This window comes from Hoplias malabaricus, chromosome Y (genome assembly GCF_029633855.1).
Source record: "Hoplias malabaricus isolate fHopMal1 chromosome Y, fHopMal1.hap1, whole genome shotgun sequence".
Taxonomy (NCBI): Eukaryota; Metazoa; Chordata; class Actinopteri; order Characiformes; family Erythrinidae; genus Hoplias; species Hoplias malabaricus.
Window position 1 is genome coordinate 32,496,306 of NC_089820.1, and position 25,734 is coordinate 32,522,039.

At 40.3% G+C, this 25,734-nt stretch overlaps 1 protein-coding gene across 4 annotated transcripts; it reads right to left on the reverse strand.

Annotated features, from left to right (window-relative positions):
* Positions 1–782: 782 nt before the first annotated feature.
* On the reverse strand, positions 783–25,540 carry LOC136678237 (troponin I, fast skeletal muscle-like). Of its 4 annotated transcripts, none has more exons than XM_066656207.1 (7): positions 25,487–25,540; positions 10,826–10,856; positions 10,446–10,482; positions 10,177–10,305; positions 2,559–2,648; positions 2,287–2,463; positions 783–1,194 (listed from the first exon to the last, which is right to left on the reverse strand). In XM_066656207.1, the coding sequence occupies exons 2-7, from the start codon at positions 10,831–10,833 to the stop codon at positions 1,105–1,107; spliced, it is 531 nt and encodes a 176-aa protein (XP_066512304.1). In that variant the 5' UTR covers positions 10,834–10,856; positions 25,487–25,540; the 3' UTR covers positions 783–1,104. The 4 variants fall into 4 exon arrangements, with proteins under 4 accessions (XP_066512304.1, XP_066512302.1, XP_066512305.1 ...); XM_066656205.1 differs by having other exon boundaries at positions 25,386–25,514; XM_066656208.1 differs by lacking the exon at positions 25,487–25,540 and adding an exon at positions 13,585–13,690 and having other exon boundaries at positions 10,826–10,853.
* Between the last annotated feature and the right edge of the window lie 194 nt (positions 25,541–25,734).

Consider the following 25,734-nt stretch of genomic DNA (forward strand, 5'->3'; position numbering starts at 1 on the left):
ACAGCCAAACGGGTTGCCAGATCAGACGGGTTCTATGCATCACCAATAAATAGAGTTACTGTAGGGTTATGGCATACCTCCCACTTGGAATTTGGGTGCAACACCCAATATGCTCCAGCCTGCAGAGATACCCTTCTCTCTCTCTCTCTCTCTTTCTCTGTTTAAATGACATTGCTCCTTTTCGTAAGGCTCCTCTGCCTCAGTGAAGTAATGTTGGATTATGTATGATTCGTGAATTAATTTTCCAAGGGTCACCAGCCACCATCTTGCCTATGAGACCATATTAAGAGGTGTACAGTGTGAAGATCTTTTTTGCCTGCTAAACATGAGTAACTGGGTCAGTGAGGAAACAAGCTGCAGGCCAAGTCCATGGCATGCATTGTAAATAAAACAATAGAAAAGGAACAAAGGACTATTCTCCAAACTAGGCACATTTTGCCCCTGCATTATTTCACCCCCCTCTCAAAAACAGTTGCTAATGAGCATGTTAGTTCAATCAAGTTTGTTTGATCAGGAAAATATTCAAATTGATTTGGCAAGATGTAATCAAAAACAGGGCTAGGAACTGTCTTTAAAGATTAAAAAAATGGATATTTTGAAAATGCAATAAAAACAAGAATCTAATGTGTGTTTGTAGTTCTCTTGAACGTTTATTTAACTGACAATATTACAAAGAAAAGATTTCCAATATTTTCACAACTTGATTGTGTTTTGTAATTTTAAACAAATACAGAATTAAAATATTTGTTTCTGAAAAATGTTTTTATATATTTTTTCTGAGAAAACCAAAATTATTTGTTATTTTGTATTCTTCAATTCATTTGAACTTCAAATGAGCCAAAAGTTTGGGGGGTATGAATTTAAGTGTGAAATAAATAAATAAATCAGTAAAACACCTTCTTTGCTCTGTGTCTTTACACAAGTTTTGACTAGAACCATTTTTGACAAGAACCATTCAGAACCTGTTGATTTTAAACCTTGTTTAACATTTCACAGCAACCTTTGAATAATTTTAAGGGCAAACCACACAGAGAAATCTCTGTCAGAAGCAGAAGAGAGAAAGTGTCAGAACCCAAAGTAAACAAACACATTATTTAATGTCATTTATGCCTCTGACTCAAACATCTTCTTCCTGCCGTCCATGCCAGCCTTATCCTCAATGTTCTTACGCCAGTCTCCCACACATTCTTTTTCCTGTAGGGGCAGCAAAATCATGAATTTTGGATCAGAACATGACCCCATGTAAGTCTTAAGTGTAAACTCATCACCCAAAAAAAGGCTACATTTTAGGTGTATACAAGAACCTGTAATGTGTGTCTTTTTCCCAGGTCGCAGCTTATTAAATTAAATTTACTGTGATTCATTATTTGTAATCACAGTAATTGTTCCACATATATTCTTTTTTTACCCAATTTTTCTACATATTTATGTCACAAAATTTGAATGTGTTGTTTTATAGGAACCATAGAATTCAAGGAATATTTACTGTGTCAAAATTGTTTACAGTGGTGGTGATAGGAACCACACATGGCAAGAAAAGAGTAGAATTCCCCTTTAACTGCAATTTCCAACATGTGAGATGCTCACAGTGTATTTCAAAAAGTTGTATGTAACTATATGGTTTACAAATAGTGTTCATTCATTCATTCATTTATTGTCTGCTTATCTATTTCAGGGTCGGGATGGGTTCAGAGCCTACCTGGAATCTGGGTGCAAGGCGGCAACACACCCTGAAGGGGGCGCCAGTCCTTCACAGGGTGACACACACTCACACATTCACTCACTCCCACACCTACAGACACTTTTGAATCGCCAATCCATCTTCCAATGTGTTTTTGGACCATGGGAGGAAACCGGAGCACATGGAGGAAACCCACGGGGACACAGGGAGAACAAACTCCTCACAGATAGTCACCCGGAGCAGTGCTCGAACACAAAACCCCAGATCCCTGGAGCTATGTGACAATGACACTACCTGCTGCGCCACCATGATACCCTTACAAATATTCAATTACAAATTTCATTTAACAAAATAAATATGAAGCTTTGTTGCATATAGCTTGTTTGATTATATTATATTACATATCACCGCTGCCAAAAAAAAAACACCCTAAATTCCAAAATGGTAATTTTTTGAAGAATTAATAAAAATATTTATAGTAATTCAATGTAAAGTCTTTCATTTCAAGCTATTTCTGACCCATTTCTCTTGGGTCAAATCTTATTTGCAGCGAAGAACAGTTAATATTTTCAGATTATAGCAAGCATGTTATGTATAAAACCCACCTCATCCTTTGTCTCCTTCTTGACTTGCTTGAGGTTGGCCCTCAGGTCCATGGAAACTTTATGCTTGGAGCCAAGCAGGGCCTGCAGCATAGCATCTGCAGACATGCGCACTTTCTTCAGAACAGGCTTCTTAAATTTGCCTTTCAGGTCCTGCACTTTCAGTTTCAGATCATCAACCTACACAGGGAGAAAATAGAGCAAAGTGGCCTCAGTAAACATTTATTGATATTTGAAAATGTGTGCCTATCTGTAAATGTGTTAAATTGCATCACCTCTTTGTTGGATTTGGCCACTTTGCTCTCCATGTCATACCTTTGCTCATCCACAAGATCAATCTGCTGGTGTAATTTCCGACACAGATCCTGAAAACAGAAAAATGATGTCAATAGCCACATTAAGATGCAGTCTGATAATCCATTAATAATCCTACTAATAGCTCAATCAGAATAGAAAGGTTTATACATTTACAGTGGTTTCTGGTGAAAAATATTTTAGATGGGGCTTCAATTTCAACAACCATTCCAATACACTTTAACACAACTGAGAACAAAACTGTGAAAATTATTTTTAATGTACATTAAAAACAAATCATCAGACGGATACTTATAAATGTGATCAGATATTGCAGCTCTAATTTGATCATATACAAGGCACAAAATGAACTAGAACAAACTTTGAATTTCAAAATTTGAATTTGAAATTCAAAATTTCCCTAAGTCATAAGCAAGGATATTTTGACATAGCATTTCTATACATATTTATTTTCTTTAGAAAGCATAAATAATATTTATGTGCATACTATAGCAGAAATATTTCAAAGGAAACAAAAATCACTAGGGTCAATATTATTAGTCCCCTTAACCTTTTTATTGAGCCACTGCTGTGCAATTATTTGCTTTAACTTTGTGATGATGAAAGCTTGTTAAATCAAGTCAAAGTTGAGGATCATCTTATATACAGTATAAAAGCTTCAGTAAGAGCTTGAGCTGTCACTTGAGAGAGCATCATGCCAAAAACAAAAGGAATCAGACTTAAGAAAAAGACTCATTGATGCTTACAAAGCAGGAGAAGGATATACAATGTTATCACAGTGTTTCCAAGTGTCAAGAACTAGGGTGAGAAGTATTATCAAGAAATTTAATGAGAGCCAAACAATAGAGAACCAGCTTGGTAGCGGGTAGGAAGCATAAGATTTCAAAAACCCTGGAAAGAAAACTAATCAGAGATATGTCTAAAGGCCACAGAACAACTTCCAAGACACGAGTAAATGAATTAGACAAGTCAGGAACTGTTGTCTCAAAAAATACAATCACTAGATCCCTGCACAGGAATGAATTGCAAGGTTGCAGAACAAGAAAAACTCCACTTCTACAGACACCTTAGAGCCAGACTGAAGTACACCAAGAACAACCTGGAGAAAGATTATGCATACTGGAAGTATATCCTTTGGTCAGATCAGACAAAACTAGAGCTCTTTGGCCATATAGACATGTTTGGAGGAAAAAGTGAGAGGCATATAACCCAAAGAACACCATCCCCACAGTGAAACACAGTGGTATTATGCTGTGGAGATGCTTCAATGGATTTGGACCTGGAAATTTTGTCAAGGTGGAAAGAATCATGAAGAAAGAAGGATATGTTAAGATTTTAAAAGAAGACCTTAAGCAGTTAGCAGCAAAACTTGGCCTTGGTCATTGCTTTCTCTTTCAAAATGACGACAACCCAAAACATACATAGTTCCTATTGAAGGACTACCTCCAGAAGACTAAAGTGAACATTTTTGACTGGCCTGCACAAAGCCCTGACTTCAATCCCACTGAAAATCTGTGGGGTGAACTGAAGAAGAAGCTTCATGCCAGAAGGCCATTAAATCTGGAGGAGCTTGAGAGATTTGCCAAAGAAGAATAGTCTGGGATTCCTCAGGAGATGTGTCAGAGACTTGTTGAAAACTACAGCAAAAGACTATAGGCTGTTAATAATAGCTAATAATTCTGACCATGGTCATTTTTGTTTTTTTGTGAAATAATTGAATTTCTGTGGACAAAGAAAAATGATGTAATCATTCAACTGGGATGTTTGAAAAAGTTGTGTTAAAATGTCTTTGCTCTAATTAACAGCACTTGGGAAATACACTAAAAACAATACATTTTGTGACCTGTGAAAATGTTTATAAAAATTCATGTAGAATAAAAACTTAGGTATAATTATAATAAGAAAAAGAAGAACAGTTAATTTGACAAGCCAAATTAACTAGAGGGGGAATGTTTGTGAATGAACTTTAAATTTGGCTTGTCACATACTGCTAACATCGTTGCAACGTCAGCTTATAGTTAATAGTTTTGAGTTTAAAATTGTGGAACAGTCAATCCAATACTACCCTTATAATACCACCAGCTTAAAAAGACTGCCAATATATTGTGACCACCATTTTAATTACAATTCCACAGTAAAAAAAAAAGTGGCCATTTTATTTAGACTTCCACCTCAAATAAATGACCACTGCATTTAGAAAATTCCATCTTAAAAAATTCCATATTTAAAAAATTGCTATTTTATTTAGACTTCCACCTTAAATAAATGGAGGCAAAGAGGCAAAAACTCTAACTACATTAAACTGAACCGGACTAGACAGAAACAAACTAAGACTTGGACAGACAGGAAACAGCAGTGAAACACATTTCCACACACAACACCAAATCTAGAAGCACTGAAACTAAGGGGTATACATACACATACAAGGACACTTGAGACAGATAACAAGGGGGCAGGATTTCAAAAGAGACACAGGTGGAGACACTGATGAGAGGGCAGAGCTAATGCGGAGACAAGGGACCAAAACAAACATAGAGCCATGTGCTGACAGAGCACATGGTAGGGAAACAGACAACACAAGATAGGGCGTTACACTTAAAAGGACCGCTAATATATTTTGACCAGCACATTACAAAATTCCACATTAAGTGCCATTTCATTTAGACATCCACATTAAATAAATGACCACTTCAAATAACCCTTAAAACCTTTAAAAAAAAAACAGCTGTCATGGCACTGTCTACTCATGCCACCTTGTGGTGGTTTGTTGTAAAATAATTTAACTCCTACTATTTTCTTATTGGTTAATTTAGACCATGTGACTCTAATGTTAATAGCTAATCAGGAAAAGTCTGCAGTAGTCAGAAATCCCTTCATGCGGTTAGACAGAGAGCTTCTGCTCCATTTCCTTTTGTTGTGCCTTGGAAAGCCTATGCTTGTAAGTTAATTATTTCATAGTTTCTGTAATAAGTAAATACATATGTTGTATATATTATTTTGGAGAAAAACATAAGGAACAGTTGTTCATGTAGTAAAGGTAAAATGCTAGGATAAGCTAAATGCAGTTCATTAAAATAACTGTTTTAATGCTAGAACTATTATTTAGAACTGTTGCTTCTCTCATACACATTGTTCAGTCATAAAAGGCAACAGAAAATCAGAGAACATCCTGCAAATCATGGCACTACTGCACAAGTCCACGCACAGTTGAAGAACTGTCACAAACATAAACAGTTATTATCAAGTGTGTGCAGCAGGAAGCATACAAAGAGGAGCTTGACTGTATTGATAAAGGAAAAGGCATGCCAAGGAACAGTGCACTGAGAAAACTGAACCCTTATCAGGATGATGAAGAACTTCTCATGATAGGAGGTCGACTTAAACTCTCTGTCCTGGACTTCAAAGAGAAGTTTCCTGTGATAATTCCAGGGAACAGTCATGTAGCAAAACTTCTTGTAGATCACTACCACAGTCGAGTCAAGCATCACGGCCGTGTACTCACAGAAGCTGCTGTTCGCTCTGCAGGCTACTGGATTGTGGGTGTTAGGAGCATAACAGCATTGTTCACAAATGTGTAACATGCAATAGGCTTCGTGGTAGAGCCATTGAACAGAAGATGGCGGACTTACCTGCTGATCGCCTAACCACTGAACATACATCGGTCTGGATGTGTTTGGACCTTGGACGGTGGTTGCCAGGCGTACATGAGGAGGACGAGCTCTAAGTAAGAGATGGGCTGTTCTTTTCACTTGCTTGAGCACTCGTGCTATACACATCGAGTTGATTGACTGCATGGACTCCTCCACCTTCATAAATGCCCTGAGAAGGTTCTTTGCTCTACGGGGTCCTGCTAAGCAGATCCACTCAGACTGCGGGTCTAACTTCATAGGAGTTTGTAAAGAGTTGGAGATCATACTGACCAATCCTCATGAATCCAAAGTAAAGAGATACCTTAGTGAGGAAGGTTGTTCATGGGTCTTTAATCCACCTCATGCGTCCCATATGGTAGGAGTCTGGGAGCGAATGATGGACGCATTCTAGACTCCATGCTGCAGCAGACCAGTCCTTCTCGCTTGACACATATGTTGGCCACCTTGATAGCAGAGGTCACAGGAATCATTAACTCAACACCTCTTACCCCCATCTTGACTGACCCAGAATCACCTTTCTTGTTGACACCGGCTATGCTGCTTACTCAGAAGACTTGCACCCTACTTCCACCTCCAGGAGACTTCAAAGAATTAAATATTCATAGACAACAATGGAGACAGGTGCAGCACCTTGCAAACATCTTTTGGAACAGATGGAAATGTGAATATTTAGCAATACTTCAAAGCCGCACAAATGGTCAGAAGAACTTCAAAATATTCAGTAGTCAGAAATCTCTCCATGCGGGTAGACAGAGAGCTTCTTCTCCATTTCCTTTTGTTGTGCCTTGGAAAGCCTATGCTTGTAAGTTAATTATTTCATAGTTTCTGTAATAAGTAAATACATATGTTGTATATCATATTTTGGAGAAAAAGATAAGGAACAGTTGTTCATGTAGTAAAGCTAAAATGCTTAGATAATCTAAATGCAGTTCATTAAACTAAATGCAAGCTATCTGTAACCAGCTGAAATTCTTATGTACTTTGTTGAGAGTAGTCTGTAATCAAAGCAATGTATATTTGATCTCCTTTCAGTTTACACGAATGAACAAATAAATAAATTATAAAGAAGAGAAAAGGACTCAGTAAAGAACTTTAACATCCCTGTGTTCAACTTTCTCTGGATTCTGTGTTAGCTATCTGTCATAGATGCGTAGAGAGAACATCAGTGTTCTCAGTCAGATGATCCATGAGGCCAAAACCTGTGGAGGCAACCTGACTGTTGTCTGGCTGGACATGGTCAATGCCTATGGATCTATCCCTCATGCTCTCATCCATGCAGCATTAGCCCACTACCACATCCCTCAGCACATCAAGAAAATAATCACCAACTACTTTTGCAGAATCCAGTTATGATTCAAGACAGAACAGTTTACAACTCAGTGACAAATTCTTGAAATGGGTATAGAATTTGGCTACACAGTTTCCCCCATCTCCTTTGCCAGGGTCCAAAAATTGAAGTATTCATTAGACAACCTCCAGTCAATCGGAGAATCCAGTCAAGTGCCTTGGAAAGCAGACAGAGAAATAGCTAAGGTGGATCGAATAATCAGGGCTCCCAGGGAAGTTTAAAGCATGGCTCTATCAACATGGACTGTTGCCAAGACTCACCTGGCTGCTGACCTTGTCCCAGTACACATGTAGAAGGACTGGAGAAGAAGATCAAAAGGATTTTTTCAACCTATATTAAATTTAATACACTACAAAGCAGTGGCGGATGCTGGTCTTTCAAGGAGGGGAAGCTCAATTTCGGCCTACACCATAAAATGTGTCGGTTTATTTATACGTAAATTCTACCCTCCGTTCCTTTTTAAGAAAATGATCTGTGACCCTGTCGTACCAACAAGGCATCTTTTCCACGGACCTGACTAGTGTCCTCTCAATGGCCAGCAGAGCTAGGCTGCATAAACGGCCTTGGCCCATGTCAAGTGTGTCCGCCTGTGCTCCCACGGGTCTTTACACCAAAGGATCGCTGATTTGCTCATTTCGCTGTCAATCAAAATGGGATTCAGCCTCAGACAGATCATCCAATCATCATGCAGAAGCTGAGCGTCCGGGCCAGCCGAGGCCAGCCCACTGCCCCATAGACCCCCAGAGACGATGAGCATCAGATGGGCGGGACAAAGCTCAGCATTTATCCAATGGCTCGTCTTGGTTCGCTGCTTCGCTATTGAACTCTATGGATGCTCAGAGTCCACACTGTTTAAATCACTGTGAAACTGCGGGAATGATTGAAAGGAAAGTCTTTACCAGTGATAAGAAGCTGATTCTGAACAAAAGTTGAGCGCGTTGTAGTGCATATTTATTCAATGACATGTACACACAACAGTATATATTTGATCACTTATTTTTTTACATTTTAGGGGAAGCTGAGCTTCCCTTGCAGTCTTAGAGCAATCGCCTCTGCTACAAAGACAAGATATTTAATGTTCAAATGGATATGCTTTGTTGTTTTTTGCAAATATTCACTCATTTTGAATTTGAGGTCTGCAACATGTTCCAAAAGAGTTGGGACAGGGTCAACAAAAGACTGAAAGTTGAGGAATGCTAAAAAAAAAGGTTGAAAATTGGAAACAGGTGAGGGTCATGATTGAGTATACAGGGAATATGCCAGAAGGGCTCATTCATTCACAAGCAAGGATGGGGCAAGGTTCACCACTTTGTGAACATTTGCATGAGCCAATCATCCAACAACGTTTCTCAATGTACAATTGCAAGGAATTTAGGGATCTAAATTCATTCAGGATCATCTACACTCCATAATATCATCAAAAGATTCAGAGAATCTGGAGAAATCTCTGCTATTAAGCGGCAAAGCTGAAAGCCAACATTAAATGCCCATAACCTTCGATCCCTCAGGTGGCACTGCATTAAAAATTGACTTCATTTAGTAATAGATCTTACCACATAGGCTCAGGCACACTTCAGAAACCATTGTAAGTGAACACGGTTTGTCGCACCATCTACAAGTGCAAATTAAAACTCTACCATGCAAAGCGAAGCCATATATCAACAACACCCAGAAATGCCGCTGGCTTCTTTGGGCCTGAACTCATCTGAAATGACTAACTAAGTGGAAAACAGTTCTGTGGTCTGATGAATCCATATTTCAAATTGTTTTTGGAAATCATGGACGTGGTGTCCTCCAGGCCAAAGAGGAAAAGGACTGTCTGGGTTGTAATCAGGGCAAAGTTCAAAAGCTGGCATCTCTGGTATGGGGGTGAGTTAATGCACATCTGTGAAGGCACCATTAATGCTGAAAGGTACATACAGGTTTTGGAGCAATATATGCTGCCATCCAAGCAATGTCTTTTTCAGGGACGTCCCTGCTTATTTTAGCAAGACAATGCCAACCCACATTCTGCACGTGTTACAACAGCATGGCTTTGTAGTAAAAGAGACCTGCCCTAGACTTGTCTTCCATTGAAAATATGAAGCGCAAAATACGACAACAGAGACCCCGGAGTGTTGAGCCACTGAAGTTGTACATCAAGCAAGTATGGGAAAGAATTCCACTTACAAAGCTTCAACAATTAGTGTCCTCAGTTCCCAAATCCTCACTGAGTGTTGTTAAAATGTGTGATGTAACACAGTGGTTGGAAATTGCTCAGTAACAACATAAATTAAATAGATGTTCCTGTTTCCACTATATTTAATTTACACATTTTTTACATATGTAACATACTTATACCTTAAATAACTAGTAATTTGTTAGATAATAATATTTATTTTAGAAAATAACTCCACCAAGGAGGGATTACATGATATGTTATGATAGTGGGGTATATAATCACATAAAATGCTTTGTGTCTCATGAAAAAACACAAATTATGACAACCAAGGCTCTGTATTTCACATACGGTCTTGACTTTTTTTCTAATTTAGTTCTACATTTGTGTGTGTGTGTGTATGAGAGAGAGAGTGTGTATACCTGTAATTCCTGTATTGATCCAGGCAGTGAGAGCTCAGGGCAGTTCTCCTCCAAGTATTTCTGTTTCTCTTGCTGTGCCTCAGCAGCCTCAGCCACCAGAAGCCCCTGAGCAATCTGGAGCATCAAGCTCTGAAAACATATATACACAATCCATTTTTTTAAAATATTAAACACCAAACATAGAACATCAACTCATAATTCACATCCATAGAGTTCCAGTGTACATTTTGGAGGAAATTTAAGAGCTAATACACTTCACACAAGCTTACTTTCAGCTGGTGCCGACGACTCGATGTCATCTTCTTCCTTTTGGAATGCACAATAAAATTTGTGATAGAGTCAGTCAAAAACCATGCTCATTAATATGTAAAACTATTTAAAGGTGTCATATTATTGTTTATTTCTAAAAAATAGTAATAATAAATGGTCATTTTCCAAAGTGCTTTTGCTGGTTTAATATTGATAAATGTAAACAACCTTTTCTAATATTGTACCTTGTATTTCAGATTCAAAACTTAATTTAGTTATTTCATGATGAATGCAGTAAATTGTTATGATAAATAATTTAACAATATTTCTTATAGTAATCATGATTTATATATGAGAATCTACTCAATGTGTGAAGTGGTTTGTAGCAGTGAATACTTACTCAGACATCTTGGCCCTTTTTTGGACCGCTTCTTTATAAAGAACAGGATAAAGAGAAAATAAGAAAGAGCAAATAATATTATATTTTGAATTTTCAGTTCAATTAAAAGATCACTAGGCACATTTTTCCTGGACTCCCCTATTTTTTTAATAGTGTACTTTACTTTTACAGCACTGTCCTGAAATCAAGTGTTAGTGGCAGGAGATGAGATGTAATCCTACACAGAGCAGTTTCTGCAGTGCAATCTTAGAGTAGCAGTGACAGAGCCTCTATTCTCACTGTTGCAGGTCAGTGAAGCATTACAATAATTTTGAGACACGATATACATACAATACAATAATAGAATAGTTTGTAATGTATTGCACCATCAATCAAATCTATCATTCATTCATTATCTGTAATCGCTTATCCAGTTCAGGGTCGTGGTGGATACCTGGAATCAGTGGGCGAAAGGCATCAATCAAATCTTATGTGACATGAAATAATTTAATAAATAAATATATAAACATCACTAAATAAATTACTATTTAAACAAGCAAAACTCTGCTATGACAAAAAATGCAATATAACAAGGAAAAAATAATAAAATATGGTAATACTTTAAAATAAGGTTCATAAATGGTTTAAAAAATGTATTTAAATATATTAAAAATGATGGAGAAGACAACATAAGTTTAGTTTCTGGCAAGGTTTAACAGTGTAGATGGATGTGGGTTCACTATTTGCCAAAAAAACAGGTCACAGTTGCCCTTTCTATCTGTGTGTTATAACTAGGAGTGCAACAGGTGTCCAAAGCAATTTTGAAAGTATGTCACACATGCTGTAAACACTCATACCACCCAACCACACACATACACACACATGAACAGCTGAGTGCATCTGTGCCTCCTCAGGAATTTCCTCAGCTGCTCTGAGGCTTAGAGCACTGCTTAAAATGAAACTGAATTTGGGATTATTTGTAAAAAAAAAAAAAATACAAATTATACATATTATATATTTTATATAATATGTTTTATGTGGGGCGGCACGGTGGTGCAGCAGGTAGTGTCGCAGTCATACAGCTCCAGGGACCTGAGTGAGTTCCAATACCACTCCGGGTGACTGTCTGTGAGGAGTTTGGTGTACTCTCCCCGTGTGTGTGTTTCACCCTGTGATGGACTCCAGGGTGAGTTCCCGCCTTGCGCCCAATGATTCTGGGTTAGCTTCGGACCTGCTGAGAACCTGAACTAGAAAAGCAGTTACAGATAATGAATTATTAAATCATTTTGCAGCTGTATTCATTCATTCGTCATCTGTAACCACTTATCCAGTTCAGGGTTGTGGTGGGAGCCTGGGCACTTCACAGGGCAACTCATTCACTCACAACTATGGAAATTTTGAGTCACCAATCCACCTACCATTGTGTGTTTTTGGACCATGGGAGGAAACCGGAGCACCCTGAGGAAACCCACATGAAGTGACACCCAGAGCAGGACTTGAACCCACAATCTCCAGGTCCCTGGAACTGTGTGACTGCGACACTACTTGCTGCACCACCCGGCGACCCTTGCAGCTGCATATTCTATCAAAATTTGAAGGGCAATGGACCATTAGACAATGTTCATAATCATTTTAAATAATTTTGTTTACTCACACATTAGCTCACACCAATTTATTTTGTTTGTGCCTAAAGTTTCTATTTTGAACATAAATGTTTATGGTCAGTCAGTAAATTATAACAGCTGAGATCAGTGAATCAATGTAGCAACCTGATAGCATCGCAACACTATGTGTCCAGGCAAACGATTCCAAAATTTTTAGTCCAAATGGTATAGTATAAATACAGGTTTTCCAGTGAGTGTCAGAAAACCAGTTTTTTTTCAAGGAAAAATTACAAACATTGCTTTACTACAAACATTATTACAAACATTGTTTCATGTACAAAAAAGTTGCCTTGATAAAAGAAACTTTTTTTAGTGTACAGCCCTATATGCTGTTGGCTACAACCAGAGTGCTGTTTGTCTATATGAATTTTGTTGAATTTACAAACAAACTAAGCCCTTGGAGTGGAACACATATTTAGAAGAATAACTGTACTTTTAACTGAGTGTGGATTAATGCTACTCTAACTTCCTCCAGGCTTAATCAATGTCTAGGCCTTATAACTTCATAATAAATAATTGTTCATAAAATACTTATATTACTGCTGATAATCGAACAATTATTACTGATAATCAAAGCATCACTGGATCACACACTGGACAGAGTTCCAGTCAATCACAGGGCATCACACATTCACCCAGCTGCTAAAATGATCATACATATGGGTAAATGTACACATGTACTAACATTTTTTTTGTATTGTGGGGCACATGCATGAGGAAAGTCATAGGGAGAATGCACCAAACTCTTCATGGATAGTGACCCATACTGAGTATAGAATCCAGGACCGAGAAACCCTGAAACAGTCTGGCAGTGACAACCTGCCACCCTTTTCATTTATCATGAAATATGCACACAATACAAAGTGATACAGGCATTTAAAAAATCTTACATGTAAAATACAGCTACATTTAAGAACATTTTACCCCTCATTTGCAAGCTCAGTCTTAATGATGCATTTGGGTTAATATCAATAATCAGTAATTGGATCTCATTATAGATTGATAGCTATTCCTTTGTACATGCCTGAATGTCTTGTCTATGTTTTACACCATGAAACCTAAGAGCTATTAAACTTTTCAGAGGGATGAGGCATAGAATAATCAAGAGAATCTCACCTTTCTTGAGAGAGAGAGAGAGGGATGTGCAGAGGGGATCAGATGGACAAAATCACGTGGCCCTAATCCAAAAGGAGTGGGAGTTCTAGGGCAGTTTATATACACACCTCCTCAGAGGATTCAAGGAGACCATTCTTTTCTATTTATGGCAAGTGACTGCTACTTAAACCAATTAAAGGCATGTTCCTCAAATATCCCACACCCTCACAGAGTCAGCTCATACAGGCTCACTGACATTTCCCTTTGTAGATTTGGAATTTATGGGGGTATAATATGTGACAGCTGAAGGCTGTCATTGTAAAAAAATGGAACAAAAAGGGAAACACCTGTGAGAAGCTCTCCTAAGCTGACAGAGCGAGAAAAGCAACAAATTGGAAAATTACATGGAAACATATGACAAAAGTTAACCTAAAAATGTAATAAAAATCTAAACAATCTATTTGCTTGAGTTCATCAAATGACAGTGATTTGTACTGTATATTTCTAGCTGCATTACATAAAAACCATAATTAAGTGAACAATAAGCCCTGTGCCCAGTATGAGTAAATTTTTTATAAAGCTTGTTTTTGCATTAGCAATACAGCTATTAAAAGTTTGCAGTAGCATGCTTCATAATTTCCTAGATAAAATTAAAGTGTTCCTTTCCCATCAGTCTATAAAAAGCTTTCTAGCTTATTCTAGTTACACTTTGTCTGTTTGTCTCAAAGTGTCATTACAGCTGCTGACCAAAAGTTCACTTGGGGGCAAGGACAGATCTGGGCTTCCATGTACTCAGTTTTTCGGCATTACTAAAACAAAAGGTACAGTGTAGGTTTTTGCTTTTTACAGTATAGTTTGTTGCATGATTCTTGTGTTATTGTTATTAAATGTATTTATTTTTGCAACGTTTTTTTAATTACAAGTGTTTTAATTTTTTTCATGTGTTGGGTTTAAAATGTTAATAAACAGTGTTAAATTTGCAGTTTCTGAGGAAAGTGGCCTGTTTATGTAGTATCCACTGTGGTTAATGTAAACTGTTGGCCTGTTTTGTGTTGGCCTTGATTACCTTGACACTTCTACCAGATTGCTGGGGCTGGAAGATGTGTTGTCCATGTCCTTGCTATCAGCCCTTTACTGCACAGGATTAAATGTGAACCAAGACTTCAAGGAATTCAGATCAGCTAGTGAAAATCACAGCTTATGCAGCCGATGTCACAGTATTTATTAAAGATTGAGCTAAATTAGACATAATTAGGCAACATTTTAATACCTATGAAGCAGTAGCTGGTGCAAAATAAATTAATAATAAAAGCAAGGCCGTTTGGATAGGAGAGGGTGATCCAGTGAGTCTATATATTTGAAGTTGAGGAAGAAATTAAGATTTTGGGTTTAATAATTTCCTAACAATTTGTAGGTGTAGTGAAAGGGACTGGAATATAAAAGAGCAAGAAATCCAAACAGAGTTAGAGAAATGGAAGATTGCTAATTATAAAAATAGAATCCAAGTAATTAAAACTTTTATCCTATCTAAAATATTATTTCTAGCTACTGTTTTTCCACCAGATAACAAATGTATAATTAGATTAAACAAGATGTGTGTAAATTTTATTTGGGACACAACAAATAGGTCAAAACACAAGCAGTTTTATATAAACTAACAAAAAGTGGCCTGGAGGCAATTGAATTAGGAAGGGAATAAATAATTGCTTTTTGTAAAAATGTGACTCAGGCTATTACTAGAAATGCAACATAGATTGGGGAAATAAACATTTGGAATACAAAGAGGGGTCGAGCAAGGCGAAATATTCTGTTTTTTAAATAAGCATATGGTGATTTCATAGAAAAGTACATAGATCTTATGTAACACTTGGGAATACTCATCAAATAAAGCAATATATAAAATATCACAAAACAATGGTTATGGAGAATTTTACCATTTTAAACACTTGACCTGGAGTGAAGCAAAGGTGTGTTTCTCCGAATATGTATGTGGGGTGGCATTGTGGTGCAGCAAGTAGTGTCGCAGTCACACAGCTCCAGGAACCTGGAGGTTGTGGGTTCAAGTCCAGCTCAGGGTGACTGTCTGTGAGGAGTGCTCCGGTTTCCTCCCACTGTCTAAAAACACGCGATGGTAGATGGATTGATAACTCTAAAGTGTGAGTGAATCTATGTGTGTTGCCCTGTGAAGGACTGGTGCCCCCTCCAGGGTGTATTCTTGCCTAGCATCCAATGATTTCAGGTAAGCTCTGGACCCACTGTGACTCTGAACTGGATAAGCGGTTACAGATAATGAATGAATGTGAGAGATGTGATGTGGCTTTTAGTTGTTAGTAGGATACCAGCTAGATGTATTGTAATATGGAGTTGTTATGTGACAACTAAAACATGTCCTGTGGTCAACTGCAATGAAGATGGACATCTCTTTCTCCACTGCACACGAACAAAATACATCTGGAAAAAATTTGGTTTAAAATTTGACATTAATATTAAAAGGATAACTTGTGTGGTTTTTAATGAGCCCTTTTCTAAAAGTGATGCTGATTTCTTTTGGTTAATTGTATGCATTATTAATAGTCATATTTGGAAAACTCATTGTAAAATGATAATTGAGCAATGTGAGATTTCTCCAGGAACTGTTTTAAACAGATTATTTGTAAAGTGAAAAGATTTCAGACTATTGATACCCATGGAAAAAAGAAGTTCCCCTGGACTCTGCTGAACTTTTAATTGGTAAAGTTATGTGTATTATGCATGCATGTATATGATTGTGCTGTGATGATTTTCCTTTAATAAAGTTGATTAAAAAAGGGAAGATGTGTTTTTCAGGATGAGAGTGGTCAGCTATAATCGTGTCAGTTTATTTTGTGATCCTAGTGAATCTTGGTAGTGTCAAACCTGAAACTTTAGGATCTTTATACTTGACTCTTTGGAGATGCTGTCATTAGTATAATGTAGAAATACAAAGAAGGGGTGAAAGAACACAATTTTTTGGTATTCACAATTTTCTGGATCTGGACCTTGTCGTGGTGGAAGGGCCTGTGTGGTCTCATGACCTCCAGGGCTATGTCGTCGGGAGCTATTGGCTCCCAGTAGGTTCTCCCATGGCGAACAGGTCTGGAGTGAAGATCCAGACAAACATGATCCAAGAAGCATCCCTATGAATACAACCATTAGCACTCAGTGTACCCTGCCCAGGAGAGGGTTACCGGGTCCTACCCCTGGAACCAGGCCTGGGGGTAGTGTCCGACAGCGAGCGCCTGGTGGCCGGGCAGCCCACGTAACCCCGCCGCGCTCAGCCAGAAATGGCAGCGTGGGAGAATCTTGTGGGCTCACCACCCACAAGATCTAGAGTAGGGGTGCAGTGCAATGCCCATCGGGCACAGAGTGGGGGCAAAGGGGACCCCTGGCATTGTGGAAGTTGTCAGCGGAAACTGGTTCTTGGTACGTGGAACGTAACTTCACTGGGGGGGAAAGAGCCAGAGCTGGTGTGTGAGGTTGAGAGATACCAACTAGATATAGTTGGGCTCACCTCTAGACACAGTGTGGGCTCTGGAACCAAACTCCTCAATAGGGTTTGGTCTCTCTCCTACTCAGGAGTTGCACAGGGTATGAGGCGCCGGGCAGGTGTTAGTATACTCACAAGTCCCCAGTTGGTGGCTGTACAGCTGGAGTTTGTCCCAGTAAATGAGAGGGTTGCCTCAATGCAACTCCGGCTTGCAGAGAGGAAAACTTTGATCTTTGTGTGTGCGTATGCACCAAACAGTATGTGACCTCTTTGAGGCCACCCGGAAGTCATTCTCCATGGCCTCTCCAAACCATGCTCTGGAGTTTGCTTCAGCAACTGCCACAGCTGCAGCCTTTGTCTCCTGCCAGTTTCTGTGTGCAGTGTGTGCGTATGCACCAAACAGTGGTATTCAGCATTCGTGCAGGTAATTTTCAATGCTTATGTTGGCAATGACTGGGAAACCTGGAGAGGAGTGATTGGGAGGAATGGCTTGCCTCATCTGAACCTGAGTGGTGTGATGTTGTTGGTCTTCTGTGCTAGTCATGGTTTGTCCATAAGGAACACCATGTTTGAACATAAGGTTGCTCATAAGTGTACTGGGTACAAGAGCACCCTGGGCCAAAGGTCAATGATCGAATTTGTGGTCATGTCTTCTGACCTGAGGCCTTATGTTTTGTACACTTGGGTAAAGAGAGGTGCTGAGCTGTCAACCGATCACCATCTGGTGGTGAGTGGGATCCGATGGCGGGTAAAGCTGCCGGACAGACCTGTTAAACCCAAACATATAGTGAGGGTGTGCTGGGAAAAATTGGCAAATGACTCTGTCCAGATGGATTTCAAGTCTCACCTCTGAGAAAACTTGTCACATGTTCTAGAGGAGGTAGGGGGAATGGAGTCTGAATGGACACTGTTGTGGACTTCCATCATGGAAGTGGCTGCATGTAGCTGTGGTCAGAAGCTTGTCGGTGCCTGTTATGGCAGCAACCCAAGAACCCATTGGTGTACACTGGGGGTGAGGGAAGCTGTCAAGTGGAAAAAGGAGGCTTTTTGGGCTTGGCTAGCTCGAGGAACTTCCGATTCTGCGGATGGGTACAGGCAGGTGACAAAGGCTGCAGCTGTGGCAGTTGCTGAAGCAAAATCCAAAACATGGGAGAAGTTTGGAGAAGCCATTGAGAATGATCTCCGGGCGGCCTCAGAGAGGTTCTGGAAAACACTCTGACAACTCAGGAAGGGGAGGGGGGACACTGTACAAGCTGTGCTCAGCAAGGATAGTGAAACTCTGAACTCGACTGAGCGTATTATTGGGCGTTGGAAGGGGCACTTTGAGGAACTCCTTAACCTGAGACACATGCCTCCTGTGCAGGAGGTAGCACCAGAAGTGTCTGGGGTGTCTTGGCTGAAGTCACTGAGGTGGTTAAAAAGCTTTGTAATGACAAAGCTCCAGGAGTGGATGAGTTTCGCCCAGAGTTACTGAAGGCACTCAATATTGTGGGGCTGTCTTGGATGACATGCATATATATATTGCATGGACCTCGGGAACGCCTTTGGCTTAGCAAAGAGGGGTGGTGGATCCTATATTTTAAAAAGGGGATCGGAGAATGTGTGCTAATTATTGTGGCATCACACTTCTCAGTCTCCCTAGGAAAGTCTATGCCAAGGTGCTGGAAAGGAGAATCTGTCCAATATTTGATACTAGGATTTTGGAAGAACAATGCGGATTTCATCCTGGCCGTGGAACTATGGACCAACTTTTTACGTTTTCACAGATGACTGAGGAGGCGTGGGAATTTGTTACTCCACTCTACACATGCTTTGTGGATTTGCATATGACCATGTTCCCCTAGATATTCTGTCGGAGATGCTCCAGGAGTACGGGGGTGCCAGGGTTGTTCCAGTGAGCCGTACAGCCCTTGTACTCTTAGATTTTGAGTTGTGTTCACATCCTTGGCAGTAAGTCAAGCTTGTTCAGTGTGGACGTTGGACTCCGTCAGGGCTGTGCCTTATTTCCACTCCTTTTCCTGATATTCATGGTGGCATCTTTGCTTTTTGTGGACAATGTTGTTCTTCTGGCTTCTTCGCACAGTGGTCTCCAGCGTTCACTTGAGCAGTTTGCAGCCGAGTGTGAAGCAGTCAGTATGTGGATCAGCACCTCCAAGTCTGAGGCCATGGTTATCTCCTGGAAAAAGATGGCATGCTCCCTTCATATAGGGGTTGAGAACCTACCCCAAGTTAAGGAGATCAAGTATCTTGGGTTCTGGTTTACAAGTGATGGGAAGAGGGATAGTGAGATTGACTGTAGGTTAGATGCAGCATCTGCAGTAATGCATTCACTGTACCGGACCATCGTGGTGAAGAGAGAGCTGAGCCATAAAGCAAAGTCTATGTGGGGTCAGTCTACATCCCCACTCTCACCTATGGTCATAAGCTTTGGGTAATGACCAAAAGAGCGAGATTGCACATACAAGTGGCCGAAATAAGCTTTCTCCGATCGGGTGAGGAGCTCAGTGACTAGGGAGGAGCTCGGAGTCGTTGCTCCTTCACGTTGAAAGGAGTCAGTTGAGGTGTTTCGGGCATCTGAGGAGTATGCCTCCTGGACGCCTCCCACTGGAGGTATACCAAGCACCTCCAACTGGAAGGAGGCCCTGGGGTAGACCCAGGACACGCTGGAGGGATTATATCTCCCAGCTGGCCTGGGAATTCCTGGGGATCCCCCAAGAGAAATTGGTGGAGGTTGTGAGGGACAGAGACGTCTGGGCTTCTTTGCTTGCTCTGTTGCCTCCTGACAATGGACAAGTGGAAAAGATGATGATTCTTATGTGTGTGTCAGTCATATAAGTTTAACATAACACAAAAAATACATATACAATCCATATTAAATAACTGTATTATCAGACATATGTGATACATACATGCATACATACATGAACAATCTATGAATTTAATATAGATCTTCCATATATGTCATACATATATGAACAACATACATGAACAATCTATATGAATTTAATATAGATCATCCATATATCTCATACATACATGAACGACATATATGAACAATCTATGAGTTTAATATATAGATTATCCATGTATGTCATACACACATGAATAACAATGTATATTTGTTATATTGTATATTTGTGAATTTAATATAAATCATCATTCATTAATTCATTGTCTGAAACCGCTAATCCACACAGAGTGGGACTTCAACCCACAAACTCCAGATTCCTGGAGCTGTGTGACTGTGACACTACCTGCTGTCCCAACTTGCCACCTGAGTTATAACACATTGATAGTTAATTTATGACATTAAGCAGTTAAATTTCAAAGCGGAAAGTAAAAATTTGTTGAGGTTTGATGCTCACCCATCAAACAGCAGGGGGAATCAGGATTTCCAATATATAACTTAATGATTATCTATTATCATGTCATTCAGAGATAATTCTAGTTTCAGTACTGTGCATGTGGAAACAATCCCTAATTCTTGCACAATTCCTGTCTTTTTTAAGTTAGTCAAATTGCATTTTTCCTCCACATTTTATTTTTGGACAGTTTATAAAAAATTAAATGTGCACAGTCTGACGTTTTAAACATTAATGTAGCAGCAAATGACAAATTTGAACATGTATAGTGGAGTAAAGGTTTTCTGAGCAGAGAAAGCAGTCCCACACCCAATATGTTGAGCTTTTCTTAGTCTCATGTTTTCACTCTCAGGACAGCTGCAAGTGCACCTTGAAATTATGAAATGAAATAATCTTTGCAATAACCATTGATCATTTAAAACAGCTGGAATAGGAACCTCTCATTCTATTGTGAACAGAAGGCCAATAGCACATAAAAGTAATGTATAAATAAACTGAAATAAGTGCCAATATATTCTGCCTGAGATGCAGATAAATAGAAATAACAGATAAATGGGTTGAATACATAGATAATACTTTATTGTTTGTCCACAATTTCATCAATTTCATTTAAAGGAAAATGGTTTTCACCAACACTGTATATGCTTGGGGTGGGGAACTGTTGACCACGACTGGGGATGTCATTAGGCAGTGGAAGGAATATTTCAAGGATCTTCTCAATCCCACCAGCACGTCTTCCGCAGAGGAAGCAGAGTTTGGGGACCCTGGGGGGGCGGGGGGCTCGTCTATTACTGGGGCTGAGGTAGCCGAGGTGGTAGGGAAACTCCTTGGCTGTAGGGCCCGGGGGTGGATGAAGTTCGCCCCAGTTTCCTCAAGGCTCTGGATGTTGTGGGGCTGTCCTGGCTGACACGTCTTTGCAGAGAGTCGACTGAACCTCGGGTCCAAGAGGAACAATGCAGATTCCGCCCTCGCTAGGATCCTGGAGGGTGTATGGGAGTTTGCTCAACCAGTCTCCATGTGTTTTGTGGATCTGGAGAAGGCATTCGACTGTGTCCCTTGGGGTATTCTGTTGGGGGGGCTTGGGGAGTATGGGATACTGGGCTCTTTGCTACGAGCCATCCAGTCAGTGTATAAACAGAGCAGGAGTCTTGTTCGTATGGCTGGCAGTAAGTGAGACTGGGTTCCAGTCAGAGTTGGACTCCATCAGAGCTACCCATTGTCACCGGCTCTGTTCATAACTTTTATGGACAGAATTTCTCTGCGTAGCCAAGTGGCGGAAGGTGTCCGGTTTGGTGGTCTCAGGATTCCATGTCTGCTTTTTGCAGATGATGTGGTCTTGTTGGCTTCATTGAGCTGGGACCTACAGCTCTTGCTGGACCAGTTTGCAGCCGAATGTGAAGCGGTAGGGATGAGGATCAGCACCCGAGTCCATGGTACTCAGTCGGAAAAGGGTGGAGTGCTCTCTCCAGGTTGGAAGTGAGATCCTGCCTCAAGTGGAGGAGTTTAAATACTTGTTCACGAGTGAGGGAAAGATGGAACCGGAGATTGACAGGCGGATCAGTGCAGCGTCTGCAGTAATGCAGACTCTGTACCGGTCCGTTGTGGTGAAGAGAGAGCTGAGCAGAAAAGCAAAGCTCTCAATTTACCGTTCAATCTACGTCCCAACCCTCACCTATGGTCACAAGCTTTGGGTAGTGACTGAAAGAATGAGATCGTGGATACAAGCGGCTGAAATGAGTTTTCTCCGCAGGGTGTCTGGACTCTCCCTTAGAGATAGAGTTAGGAGCTCGGACATCCGGGAGAGACTAGGTGTGGAGCCGCTGCTCCTCCACATCAAGAGGAGCAAGTTGAGGTGGTTTGGGCATCTGGTTCGGATGCCTCCTTGACGCCTTCCTGGTGAGGTGTTCTGGGCATGTCCAACAGGGAGGAGGCCCCGGGGTAAACACAAGGACAATGGATGGATGGATGGACTTTCATTTAAAAATGTACTTCTTGGCAGCTGTTTGCTCCTCTGCTGATGGTGCACAGTGAATCCTGGGATATCCTGGCTGGTAAGGATGTTTCTTGGGATGCCTTTGTCGACTACATATGAAGACAGCTAGTGTACGGTGTACATTTTAGGATATCCTTAGACGTCTCAGACCAAACTCCTTTAGAAAAAAAGGCTTCAGACCAAACAGCCTCAGTGCAAACTCCCTCGGAAAAAAAGCTTCAGACCAAATGCCCTCAGAAAAAAGGCTTCAGACCAAACTCCCTCAGCCAAAACTCCCTCAGAAAAAAGCTTCAGACCAAATGCCCTCGGAAAAAAAGGCCTCAGACCAAACACTCTCAGCCTAAACTTCCTCGGAAAAAAAGGCTTCAGACCAAACTCTTTCAGAAAAAAAGTCTTCAGACCAGACTCCCTCAGAAATTTGAAATATTCTGTCAAGTAGTGCTACTTATCCATCCATTATCTGTAACCCCTTATCCAATTTAGGGTCGCGGGGGGTCCAGAGCCTACCTGGAATCATCGGGCGCAAGGCGGGAATACACCCTGGAGGGGACACCAGTCCTTCACAGGGCAACACAGACACATTCACTCACACCTACGGACACTTTCGAGTCGCCAATCCACCTGCAACGTGTGTTTTTGGACTGTGGGAGGAAACCGGAGCACCCGGAGGAAACCCACGCGGACACGGGGAGAACACACAAACTCCTCACAGACAGTCACCCGGAGCGGGAATCGAACCCACAACCTCCAGGCCCCTGGAGCTGTGTGACCGCAACGCTACCTGCTGCGCCACCGTGCCGCCCTCCTACTTATCTGTGTTCCTTATTTGTTCTGCGCATGCTCAGACATAAAATATATTTTAAAGTTTTCTTGCGTTTTTTATGATTAATCTGTATTGCCCGAGTGGAACTGTAGCTCACTATCAAAATAATCCAGCGTACTGTTTTAATTTGGAAGCTTTACATGTATATGTATACTACGACACCACATTTTGACAAGGCAACATATTTCAACACAACACTTTCCGCGAAACACAACACAATGCAACACTCCAGTTCTCGTTTCTGATAAAGGTGCGGTGGAAAGAAGTAATACATTTCTAATATCATTTACCCTTAAACACTTTGCAAACATATTTATATTGACTGTTGTTTCGAAAATACACAATGGATATCTAACTTGTATGAATCATGTGTGTATGGTCAACCTAGTGAGGTATATTTATCAGACGGCCTCATAAGACAGTATTAAGAAATGTTCAGTGTGTTTTTTAGAGCATATGGCTGAACATATGTATGTGCGCTACAGAAAGGGATGTTTAGGATAAGCTGTCAGTGAGGCAGGACACTATCAATTTTACACCCTCCCTTAAGTGCATGCAAATGTAAACTATTCTCTATGTTTGCCTTATTTGGAAAGGAGAGAACGATATAGACGAAAGGATCTCAGCCAGGAGGGGAGAGAGACAAATAGACATGGGAGAGAGATGATCGGAGCGCTCAATTGAACACTACTCTCACGGGATCCTTAAGAACCCGTAAGACACTGTTTTGGTAAATAAAGATGTATTTACACTTTTAACCGTGTCTGCGGAGATTCTTTTCCATCACCTGTCTTCACAACACAGCAAAAGGTAACAACACTAGCTTTTAGCTTGAATAAATAGAAAGTGAAGCGAGTTTGCTGAATATATGTGGGAATTAGAGGACATAACAGAAATGGTGGCCATTTTGGATCCAACTTTTGTTTTTTTCAATGGGAAGAGGGCACATCAAACTTATTGGGAATTTCACAAGAAAAACAATGGTGTGCTTGGTTTTAACGTAACTTTATTCTTTCATGAGTTATTTACAAATTTCTCTTTGTTTACAGCCATTGACATGTCGCAGAGGTTAACACATGAGGAGCAGATAAAAATTGTGTTGATGTCCGGTGAACGCTGTAACCAGGTCATTGCAGCAGATTTCAATGCAAAACACCCTACGAGATCACCCATCTCCCATGCTACAGTTAGCAAACTGCTTGCCAAGTTTTGTGAAATGGGTTCAGTGTTGGATTTGCCAAAATGTGGACCCATGAAAACTGTCACTAATGAAAAAACCACAACCACCGCTATTGGTCTGACACTAACCCACATTGGACAGATCCCTCCAAGACTGTTGGAATAAAAAAATTGATGGTCTGGTGTGGTATATGGGGTAAAAAGATAGTGGGGCCATTCTTCATCAATGGAAACCTCAAGGCCACTGGATATGCAAAATTGCTACATGATGATGTGTTTCCCTCTTTATGTACTGAAGCTGGCACATTCACTGAGTTTTTCCAGCAAGATGGTGCACCGCCACATTATGGGTGTCAGGTCTGAGCATTCCTAGATGAACAGTTTCCTTGAATGTGGATTGGTTGTTGTGGGCCAGTTGAATGGCCCCCAAGGTCTCCTGATCTGACCCCCTTAGACCTTTATCTTTGGGGTTATCTGAAGGCAATTGTCTATGCTGTGAAGATACGAGATGTGCAGCACCTGAAACTATGGTTACTGGAAGCCTGTGCTAGCATTTCTCCTGCGGTGTTTATATCAGTGTGTGAAGAGTGGGAGAAGAGGGTTGCATTGACAATCCAACACAATGGGCAGCCTTTTGAATACATTTTATAAGTGGTGAGAAACTTGAAAATAACTCATGAAAGAGGTTATGTTAAAACCAAGCACACCATATACTAATGTGCCACAAACTGGAAGTTAATATCACCAACCATTCCCATTTTATTAAGGTGTATCCATATAAATTGCCCACCCTGTATACTTATTATCATTATTATTATTGGGTGCAGAGATTGACATATTAAAATTCTTTGGAATCTGGCTTCATCTGGCTGTTGATGGGTATGTGCTGTTTGTTACAACATTCTAGTCTGTCTCTCTCTTTTCATTTTAAACACCTGAAAGTAATTTTTAGATAGATACCATGAAAAGAAGTTGTGCAGGTTATTGCTGTATGGTGGCCCTGAAGGGCAAATGCACAAAAAGAAAACTGATGCATGCACAAAAAGAAACCTGATACGCACACAAAAACTGATGCAGTTTTTCCCTGAAAGTTGCTGCTGCTGCAAACAAAAACGAAGCTAATTGCTAAAGCTAGCACGCATAGCATTATGGTAGTTATGGAATTTGTAAAGCCACAACAAAAATGGCCGCCATGACAACGCGGGAAATGGAAAAAACTCATGTAAGTATTATTAATTTTGAGTAAGTTAGATAAGTAATTTTGTACTGTTTTCCCTTATGCTAACTATATGCTTGTATAAATTTAAAC